At 53.9% G+C, this 11,194-nt stretch overlaps 1 protein-coding gene across 2 annotated transcripts in view; it reads left to right on the forward strand.

The window, feature by feature from the left end:
• Positions 1-6,873, forward strand: part of MED27 (mediator complex subunit 27) — a 208,021-nt gene extending 201,148 nt beyond the window's left edge. For both annotated transcript variants that reach the window (XM_057721729.1, XM_057721730.1), the window contains exons 7-8: positions 4,229-4,306; positions 6,324-6,873. In XM_057721729.1, the coding sequence (XP_057577712.1) occupies positions 4,229-4,306; positions 6,324-6,458 (213 nt within the window). In that variant the 3' untranslated portion in view covers positions 6,459-6,873. The remainder of the gene's footprint in view (positions 1-4,228; positions 4,307-6,323) is intronic.
• The last annotated feature ends 4,321 nt before the right edge of the window (positions 6,874-11,194 follow it).

Genomic DNA, 11,194 nt, shown 5'->3' on the forward strand with positions numbered 1-11,194 from the left:
GGATCCAGAGTCCTCCCCCACCCCCCGTTAAGGCCCTTGTCTCTGCCCCCAAACCTCACGTGAGCCAGTCTCCCTGGATGTCTCAGTGACAGACGGGATCGTCCGTTCAGTCAACACACGTCTCGAGAACCTCTGTGTTGGTCGCTGGACTGACATGGTGGTCGGCCTCAGAGTTCACAGCCAAGTTAGGGAAACTGACACTAAACCAAAATTGCAAAAAAAAATAATTATACAAGCTTAGTTGTGAGGAACACTATGAAAGACAAGATCTAAACAAAGAGACATGACCCGGCAGGAAGCACAGAGATCCAGACCGACTCAGAAAGAGGAAGAGGAGCTGGGCAGAGGAGGGGAGGGGAGGGGAGGAGGGGGGCCTCTGAGGGAGGAGGAGATGGAGCACTGGGGGGGCTGAAACATTCTCAGAATGGGGGTGGGGTGGGGAGGAGAAGAGTCCGGACCAAGTCCCGCAGGTTCACACTTTTGGATTCTATGCTAAGTGCCTTCATGTGCTGTAAAAGGGTTTTCAGCAGGGAAGTGACATAGTTAAGAGTCTAGCTCAGTGGTAATAATCACTATTATTTATTGAACAGCACACACGCGTTATTTTAATCCTCACAAACATCCCACGTGACAGGTACTGTCCATTATTATCCCCTTTTCCAGATGGGAAAACTGCAGCTAAAAAAGATGACGTAACTTGCCCAAGGTGGCATTGCTTGGAGAGACCGAGGCACAGACTTGACCCTCCTGCAGAAGCTCCCTCTGGGTGCCACAGACGGAGGGAACCAGTTGGGGCTCTTCTGATGAGCACGACAGGAAAAGGCAGAAGCTTAGGCAGTGGGGTGGGAGAAGAAGAGGGGTTCCGGATAAGTGAGCTGTAATACAAGAGGCTGCTTGAGTACTCGGGGGAGGAGAAGCCCAGGTCTCTGGCTTAGGTCGCCGGGTAGATGTGGGGGTCGTTACTGAGAGCACACGGGAGGAGCAGGGCTGGTAGAGCGCCTTGGATGTGCCTGTAATTAGCACAGTGCCTTGCCTGCCTTAGCACCGTGCACTTACCAAACTCAGAAGAGGTCAAGTCCAGAGGTCAGCTAAGGAAGGGAGGGGAGATGAGCACAGGTTTGCCAGCCAGGCACCCAGCGACCAGGAGGCTGAGGGGTAGAGATGCTTGGTACTTTTTGGGTCAATGCCCTAAAATCCAAAGGCCAACAGGGGCCAGGCAGGTAGCAGAGGGAACCGGGCTGGGTGTGAGACTGGGAGCACGGAGCACACTGCAGGCGCCTGCCCTGCCCGGAGGCGCTGCCCCCCACCCCCCGCCACCCCAGCTGGTGGGGCCACTGGGACCTGGGGAGGCCGGTGGGCAGGACCGGGTCACAGTCACAGGGCACATCATGTGGTTGGACCACCTAATCTCCGCAGCAACCCATGAGGCAGGCGCACTGTTGCTGCTCCTAGACCTTCTGACGTGTTGAGAGGCTGAGGATCCAAGTTAGGGGACATTTTCTGAATCTTAAATGTTGGTCATCTGTGCCAAAACTTGTATAAGAAAAAAAAAAAAAGAAAACACGCCGTCAAACAAAGCATCTCAGCCTTGGACGTGGCCTCTGAGTGACCCGTCTGTTTGGGAAATCGGGCCCCCAGCCAGGCCCTCGAGGTGCTGAAGTGGACGGATCAAGGCTCAGCCGGGGACTGGAAATGAGCTCTGCATCTTGGGAAAGGAGCACACCCCGAGCTGGGGGCAGCGGGTACCCAGCACACCTGCTCCGACTGCTTGTGTTCAGGGCGGGGCTACCTGAGAGGCTTGTAAAATAAATGGTAGGGGCAGGAGAAAGAATTCTCCAGAATCTTGGTTTCTTTTTTAATGGCAAATGTGATAGTAAGGAATGTCTTATAAGCCTATAAATGGCACTTCCGTGGGGTTTTTTTTAGCAGGGCACCTGGATGGGGAAGAACCAAGCTTTAAGCTCAGGTATCATCGGGGCCCCGTTTGCTTTGCGGCATTTTGTAGCCGTTCATTTCACCCCGCCAGTCACCACCCGCCATTTTGCCAAGTTATTCTACTGTGGATTTTGTTTTAAGCATTGCTCATTTTAGAAAGCTGTCTGTCAAAAATGCTTAAAATAAAAACAGCCTTTGCACTTGAAGGGGTAAGAACCATTTATCTTGAAAGTCATTTGGGTAAGAATTTCTCAGCAACGTTGGCTATGTGAACCATTGCTGTATTTGCAAGAAAGCCAGTACAGGTGTTTCTGGTACACGGCCTTTGGTGAGTGGCCATTTTAAAGTTTCTTTCTTTCTTTCTTTTTTTTTAACTTTTTTATTTTTGGCTGCGTTGGGTCTTTGTTGCTGTGCGCAGGCTTTCTCTCTAGTTGCAGTGAGCAGGGGCTACTCTTCATTGTGGTGTGTGGGTTTCTCATTGTGGGGGCTTCTCATGTTGCAGAGCACAGGCTCTAGGCACGTGGGCTCCAATAGTTGTGGCACATGGGCTCAATAGTTGTGGCTCACGGGCTCTAGAGCGCAGGCTCAGTAGTTGTGGTGCATGGGCTTAGTTGCCCTGCGGCATGTAGGATCTTCCCGGACCAGGGATCGAACCCATGTCCCCTGCACTGGCAGGCAGATTCTTAACCACTGTGCCACCAGGGAAGCCCTGAAGTTTATTTCTTTATTCATCAAATATGTGTTGAGCACCTGCTGGGTGCCACATGCTATTCCAGGCCTTGGGGACACAACATGAACTGCACAGTTGTGACCCCTGCCTGCACAGAGCTGATCGTCTAGTGGGCTTCACCAGCTACCAGGTAGGCCATGAAAGTCCAGGGGGAAAGAGGGCCAGTCCGGGGCCCGGGGAGAGCAGACAGGAGGGAACAGGGGGTCCTGGGCACAGCTGGAGGATAAGCAATTCACACGCATGACTGTTTTATCCAGAGGGAATCCGTGGCTTAGAGTGGGGTTCTCTGAGCTGGGGAGCCTGCGTCCTCTTCAGGGTGTAGCCTCTCTGGCCTTGAGTGTGGACACACTGCTGGACTAACTTCCACATCATTTGCAACTCCCCGTGTGGGGCCTGGACCAGTCCTGCTGGTTTCCACCTGGTCCGTTTGCTGACTGCTGCCGAGGCCCGTCAGCACGTGACGGTGCCCTGGTGGGGGCGGGAAAATGGATGCGTCAACACAGGCAGACCCCGTTCACTCTTGTTCACAAAGTTAATCATTTTATCTGGGGTTTTTTGTTTCATTTTGGTTTTGGATCACATCATTTGTAATGGCAAGACTCCCTAATGAAGATAATCAAATAAAACCATGAGTTTGAACACAGCTATCAAATTAGGAATAATCTGTTAATTTGCTGGTGGATGGCAGGCATTAGCAATCTGTGGTGTCATCAAATTTCAGAACGACAGGGTATCTTAGACCAGCCCTTTGCTTTTCAGGAGGGACATTGAGACCCAGAGAGATCGAGTAGTTGGGTCAAGGTCAGCAGACAGAGCTGGGGCTTAAACCTAGTATGCATTCTGTTTGGTTCTCAGATACCTCTAGTGAACTTAAAGCAGTCATGCCCTTGGCCCTGCTGGGGGAGTTTTGGGACAGCGGGTGTTATGGGACAGTGGGTGTGGCCCAGTAGACCACAGTTTTCAGGGAGCTAGTCAGACAGAGGACCACACTGGGAGTGGCATGGCCTTTCAGAAAGGTAATGGTAGGATCTGTGAGGCCCCAGGAGAAGATCATCAGAAATGATCAGAGCCCCAATCACAGAACCTATATGGCTACAAATTATGAGACAGAATGGAAATTAAAGGAAGCAGAAAGACCAGTTACACTGGCAGGAAAATTGTTACCGGGTAAAGATGAAGTCGAATGTGGACTGTTAGAAAGGAGCCTCTGCGTCAGGCCATGTTTCATGCAGTGGCGGGGCTTATAAAGCCTGCTGCGATCCACCACCTCTTTCCCTGTCCACTGGCCTCTGGCCACGCCTCTCAGGTGCTGCAGGCTGCCCAGAGTTGCTGGGAGGTTCCACACATCACTTGCCTCCAGGCCTGAATACCTGTGTCCTATCTGCTTACAACACACCTGCTCTCCCCTTCCCTGCCCCCAACTTTGTGAACCAACTTTCGACCTTCAGATTTTATTAGGTGTCTTTTCCTCCACAAGATATCATATAAAAGGAGCTCCTTCATCTTGTTTTCTCTGTGGTGGTTCCAAGTGGCTCTCACCCAGTCATTGTCCTTGGTTCGCAGGTGACAGACCATGCCACCACCGCACTGCTCCACTACCAGCTGCCCCAGATGCCCGACGTCGTGGTCCGGTCCTTCATGGTAAGTGACCTTAGGAATCGGGTCTCCCTCTTGAGCCTCGGCTCCGCACGTGAGAACAGGCAGCTCAGAAGGTAGCTGGTTTGTCTTTAGCTCACAAGGGCCTCGCAGGGGGAGATGACCCAGTTTGGAAATGATACTTCCTTTCAACTGGGGAGAGATCTAGGAGAAACCACGTCCTGCTTAATTAGCTGGCGTTCCCTGTCATTGCGGAACACACAGTGGGTTCAGAAGTGACCTTGCAAACCACAGTTTCCAATGCTGGCTTAGTCAGTAGGTATTTACCGAGCCCCTGACCTGTGCCAGGCCCCGTGCTTGGCACTGAGCGGGTACAGTGACACCGTTCCTCCAAGACACCTGCTCCTTAGACTTCAGCTCGGAGCTCAGGATGTGGGGTGACCCAGAGACAGCCATCCCTGGTATGCTGGGCTCAGCTCCCGCCAGCCCTCGGTAATGTTCAGTTTCCCAAGCTGGTTGTTCCAACCATTGGTGACTTGACGTTGAACCAGGATATTTACGTCACGGAGATCATTCCTACACCTCAGGACTCTCCTCTGCTCCGCCCCTCCGCCCCCAGAGCCAATTTATCAGCTTATCACATGCCTGCCAGGCGGCCTAGGCAGGGCCGACAGCCGCCCCACTGCGTCCTGGCAGAAGCGGCCAGCTGTGTCAGCCCCGCGCTCACGTGGCTTCGTGCTCTCGCGTGGCTGGGCTCCGTCTCTCACTACTGCTGACGCGCACTTAACGCCTGCCAGTGCGGCTGCCTGTTAGAGAACGTGCTCAGAAAACAGGCCTGTGAGCAAGTCCCCATCGGTGCCAACAGCCAGGCGGAGTGCCGCTCGTCCGGTCCCCCTCACTGCGCCTGCCGCCACAGTTAAGCTTCCAGGAGCCTGTAGTTCATTTCATTTCTTAGAAAATACAGCCCAGTTCATGGATCAACGCATGCACCGGGAAGGCTGCATGGGCAGACCCGGGGCCCAGCGGAGCTGGCCCCTGGTGGCTCTCTGGTGTGGAGAACAGGGTCAGTCCCAGTCTTCAGCCAGCACCTCCTTTTTGGGTGGATGGAAAGACCTGCTTTGTAACCTAACTGTAATGCCCCGTTTCCTTTTGGTAACTGACTTTGGGGTTTGGGAAAGATAAATAGTTTAACTGAATGACCCACTGACCTCGTGTTTATTGCCAAAACCTCAAACCCCAGCCTTGGGAAGGGGGCGGGGTGGGTGGGCCACAGCCTGCCACCAGGATGGCAGCTGTGCCCAAGACAGAGGGCTTCGGATCCGTCAGCTCGGCCAAAAGTGCTCAGGAAAGGGTGCGCTCCCCTTACCTGATTCAGGAGGACATTAAATGACAGCATTCGCGTACCCCTGTCACAGGGAGCTAGCCTCACGCGCCGCCTGTTGTGGCGGGTTTGGGTCGGTGTGGCCGTGAGTCTCCTTGAGTCTGAGAATCGCGTTAGGAGTGCCTCATCCGTATGCATGATGTCGCAGGAGCGCTGCCCTCTGAGCCCGCCGGGCTGCACGTGCTGCTTATTATGTTACGTGGTGGCACCAGGCTGTCCCTGCCCTCCCCCAGGTGTGTCGGGCCACACGGGGCAGTGAGTGGCGACCTCTGAAATCAGATTAGAAAGAAGGCATGTCGACCTTAGCGGGGGATTCTCAGCGCGCCCTCTCTCCGCACGAGTCTGGGCGGGGAACAAGGAGGGGATCAGAAGACCGGGACTCAGCTGGAATGTGGCTACGCGCCCCCGAGCCTCCGGGAGCGCTGCCTGCCCCCGAGAGGAGGAATTTCTGTTTTAAAACTCCCTTAGCTGGGAGGGGCCCGGGGCGCCAGAACGGAGAATCAGCAGTGCTGTGACCTTGTGGACTCAGCACAGAGCTGTCTGTGACATCACCGGGCACCTCTTGGGGTCATGGCCAACCCCAGCGCTCTGTCCTGGTGATCATTAGGCTTGACAAGAAGGATGACATTGGAAACACCTAGGTCCCATTGCTTTCTTTTCTCTCCTCACTTCTCTTTTTAGACCTGGCTAAGAAGTTACATAAAGCTGTTCCAGGCCCCATGCCAGCGCTGCGGGAAGTTTCTGCAAGATGGCCTTCCCCCCACGTGGAGGGATTTCCGAACCCTCGAAGCCTTCCACGACACCTGCCGACAGTAACCCCGCCCCAGCCCCTGGCCAGCCCACAGACCCCCATGCAGCACCTTCCAGACGAGCCCCCAGCCATAGTGACGGCTCAGGCGTGTCTTCACGGCCCCGATAGCAATACTGCCGCCCGCTCGCTTCCGCAAAACAGCGCCAAGGCCGAGCTTCTCGAAGAGCAGACTCTATCTCCGTTGACGGGACTGTTACACACGTGAGCTGCGTGTGGAAGGCACAGGCACCACCTTAGGAGTCCATGTCAGGAAGTTAAGCAGCGTGTTCTCCCGTGTGTGTTCTCAGTACTAGTCCACTGACCCCGCTAGATCCGTGTTCTAAGTCATTTTATAGGTGGAATGAGCCCTTGTGTCGTGCCCAGTTTTTTGTTTTGTTCCATAACTTATTTTTATAAGCAATAAACCTTTTGTAGCCGGGACAAGGCTTTGTCTCCTGTTTCTTAAAGCACCTTTTACGTTCAATTCCGTTAACATGTGAGCAGATCTGGGCATTTTGAAGGAAAAAAAAAAAAAACTAAGTAATGTCTGCATTTGAAATAATTCTTGAGGACACACTTCCCTGCTTCTTGCTTTCAGGAGAGAGGGCAGCATTGGCAAAGATTCCATTTCAGAGGTGTCTCAGCAGCTTGAAAACGGATTGTTCTTTTTGAGGAGAAAAGTGCACAGATGTTTTCACTTTACTAAACCAGTAACACACACATACACCAAAGGGAACGGAATCTGCCCGTGTTACCAGCCAGAACATGTGGGAGCGGGCAGGACAGGTGTGTCCTGTGTCGTCCTAAACAGTACCGTGAACAGACTCCGGCCCAGTCTGCTGAGTTCATTCAGGGCTTTGACCCCAATACTTAAAGCCATAACCTGTTTGTATGAAGAAGCGTTGACCTGCTGGAGGCCTTGAGAAGGACAGGGGAGTCCCCAGAGCTTTCCAGCAGGCCCGGCCTATGCGACAAGTGATGTTCTCTTTGTGGTGAACGATGCCAGAGAGACTCTGCCTTCTGGAATGTCCAGAAGAATGGGTGGCACCTACCTGGGTTCTGGTACCACGCAGACCCTCCACACCTACCCCTCCCAGGCTGGAAAGAGCCAGAGGATGGCGGGACTTTAGTGATGGGGAAACGATAGAACAGTGCCCTCCAAGTGTGGTCCAGCACCGCAGCATCATGGGAGCTTACTAGGAGCACAGACCCTCAGGCCCCGCCCCAGACAGCTGAATCCGAGATGCTGGGGCTGGGTCCGGCAATTTCGTGGTTAACAAGCCCTGCAGGTGGCTGACGTGGGAGTCTGGGAACCGCTGGTCTCTCTAGGAGATGGCGGTGCTCTCGGGGCCCAGTTTGGGGCAATAGGGTGAGCAGCCGCGTGGCGTAGCGCAGGAACGCTTCCATACAGCAGGTGGTTTTAGATTAAATAGCAGGGTTTATCCCGTTTAAGATGCTGTTGCTCATAAGATGCACCATTATTTCATGATCCCCTAAGAAAAAAAATCATGCTGCCAATTAAACTGGCGCAGGCTTTCGTGATAATCCTGTGTGACACATGAATCAGTCACACCAGCCTTTCGTTGCTCTCACATCCCTTTCATCTCGTCCAAGGAGGTTGGCTCTTTCTCCTGCCTCGAGTCTTACTGTCGAACGTGTGACAGGCGATCCCATCTCAAGGCTCCTGGTAACAGAACGTAACCGCTTCATGGACTTGTGGGGGTTCCTTTCTTTGGTCTTGTAAGACGCATGTTTGTTGCAAGAACATCCAGAATTGAGGACATCGGGTGTAGAATAACATTTCATTGCACGGCTACACATCTTTAAATGGCAAGTAGACTGACCCCGTGCAGGACGTACAGGTATGCAGAGCTCGCGTGAAGTGACGACAAGGTGACCAGCTGTGACCAAATTGGAGCACGTGCTGATGACAGGTACATCCTGCCTGCCAGCTGGCTGACAGCGCTCACCAGGGAGGTTCCCACGTGAGAAAACCAGCCCTCAGACACAGCATGGGATTACGGTAACAGTTGTGGAGAGCTATTTGGATTTTTAAGTGTTGGCAGCAAATCTGAGAGCGTCCTAGTTGGTCCCAAAGATCCCTGCACCTCCCGCCAAGCTCTGTTTCCAGTGGAGAGAGAGCAGACCTTGAGTTCAGAGCTGTGGGCAGGCAGTGGTGTCTGCTTAGATTGAGTGGCATTGTTCCTGTACCCTCTGCGTCATTTTCACTCGTTTCTGCTCTTCTGTGGCCACTGATGCCTGTTCCCCATTTACAGGCGTGTAAAAAGCTTCCACGTTTCACTAATGTACTCGGGCGAAAAAGTGAGACCATTAAAGAAAAACAGTAAATAATAGCACGCAACAGCAGAAACTAACACAACATTGTGAGTCAACTATACTTCAGTAAGAAATAAACATAAATAAATAAGTGATCGCACAGGTAGAGCGTAGCAACAGCAGAACGTGTTACGGGGGTGGCTAGGCCAGGGCCCCCCGCTCCCAGTTGTAGGACTCAGACATGTCGCTGGTCCTCTGTGTGGGCCCGTCCCCTCTCCTGCAAGACACACAGCTGATGCCCCAGTGACGGCGAGGCAGGAGAGTTGGAGGGGGTGGGGGCTTGTAGATGAAACACAGTTGGCCGTGAGTAATTATTGAGGCTGGACGTTGGGTAGGTGGGTGATGCGTGATATTCTGTTTTTCTATTTTTTTTTTTAACTTTCCCTAATTAAAAGAAGGGAGTAAATATAAGGGTCGGGCTAGTCAACCTTTAGGACGCTCCCCGCTCTGACCTTCTCCTTCAGTGCCCAGCAGGGGAAGCTGAGAGGGAGGGGCTGGCCTCTGGAAAGGTGAGGGGGCTGGAGGGTGTTGGCCAGATTCCTGAATGCTTGGTGCTTCAGAGGCACCCATGAGAACCTGGCTTTGTGTGTCCACCCTTCACATCTAGAGAACACAGTGACCTGAAGTGGGCACAAGTAGAGGCTGGAGGGGGGTTGGACTGTGAGGGAGCTGGGACCAGATGCTGCCGTGGGCACAGCCACGAAGTCTGGAAGCATCCTTTGGTGCCCCTCCCGGGAAGGACTGTGGCCATCAACGGGTGTGCCAGCTGCACCCCACCCCCCAACCCCATTCCTTAGACTGTGCGCGGTGAGCTCCAGGCCAGAACAAGGACAAGGTATTTGAGGGAACTTGATTGCCACCTGGACAGCTCAGCGTCCGCTCTGTGCCAGAGGCTCTGTATAGTGTCTGCTTTACTCCCAGGTGGGTTCGTGCTGTTTTCCCTGTTGTGTGTGCGAGGCCTGAAGGGCCTGGGTATCCCACTGCCCACGTCGTCGAAAGCTTCCTCCCCGGAAGCAAAGGGACTAAGCAGTCCCTGGGCTGCTGGGTGCGTTGTGTCAAGAGTTGCCCGAGGAGCACTCTCGGCCGGAACTTGGAAACCTCTGCCTTGAAGCTGCTTCTCTGACAGCGTAAGCAGTGAAGCATTCACCCCGTCCTTTCTGCCGGCCAGGTTACTGTTAACCAGCAGGGCGCCCGTTAAGAACCAGCAGAATGGGACGAGGAGGGCCATGAAAGGTTGTCCAGATTTTTTTCCTGAGCTAAATTGGGAATTGGCCTTTCGGTATCGAGGGATGCTTTTACACTTCACACCACTGACGGAAAGCTGCAGGCACAACACGGTGATCTTTCGGTGTTAACGTGCAAACTCTCCATTGCATTCAGAGTGTTGGAGTGTGGGCCTGATGCTAAATCGGGAGCCTTTTAAGGTCACCCGAGCTGGGAGGGGACGGGACAGCGGCTTCAGCCATCAGGATTCTCACAAGATCCCAAACCCCCGCCGACTCGACGGGCAGCGTCTTGGGGCCGTCGGGTCTGTAGATAGGGGACACAGCTGACAACTCACGTTGCTTGTCTGTGCCTCCCAGCGTCCGCATCTCGGCTAGTGCGCCAAGGTGAGCAGGGGCTTTCACTGTCCTGCCTTCGACAGGAGAGGGTGGGCCAATTCCGCCCAGCCGCTTACTTGGGGTGCAGCCGGCCAGGCTGGTGCATCGCAGACAGACCTCATTCAAGGCCACACAGTATGGGCATCAGAGATGAGCCCAAGCAGGGCACTCGTGGACAAGCCTGTCCTCCAGCTCGTCTACTCGGGGAATAATTAGGCTTCACTTGCTAGGACAGGCAGGCTGCTTTCCGCATCTCCGCCATCCTGCCCCGACGCTCATCCCCACCCCCGCTCCTGGAATTAATGGAAGGAACCTCAAAACATCGCTCCCAAGTTGCATTTTAAACTGCCGGTTGGCTGCTCCCTGTTATGAGTACTTGAAGAGAGAAACCTTCACGTTCACAGGCACATCCCAGGTAGAGCACCGTCTTGGCAGCTCTCGGATGATTAGTGACTCAAGAACAGCTTCAGCCTGTCTCTGTGCTAATTGAGTTTGAAATTTCGGCTGCAGGCTGGCTGTCCTTGGGGACAGTGGGAGCGGTGGCTTGGTGCTAACCGAGCGGGCGGGCTTCATCTGCATCATGGGCCCCCCAGCTTGATAGAGACAGAATAGTGAAGGTCCCTCTGGGCAAGAAGGTACGGGGAAGGTGGGGGACAAGGGGGCGATGAGGGGAGGGTGGAGGACAGTAAGAGGCCCTGAGCTTGAGAGCCAGCCTGGGCCGCCAGCAAGCTTGGCCCGCCCCCGCGCCGTGGGGTGAATTGTTACTTAACGCGTTCCGCATCCTCGTCTAATTCTTGGCCGTCATCTCAATCATAGACTCGATT

This window comes from Hippopotamus amphibius, chromosome 2 (assembly GCF_030028045.1).
Source record: "Hippopotamus amphibius kiboko isolate mHipAmp2 chromosome 2, mHipAmp2.hap2, whole genome shotgun sequence".
Taxonomy (NCBI): Eukaryota; Metazoa; Chordata; class Mammalia; order Artiodactyla; family Hippopotamidae; genus Hippopotamus; species Hippopotamus amphibius.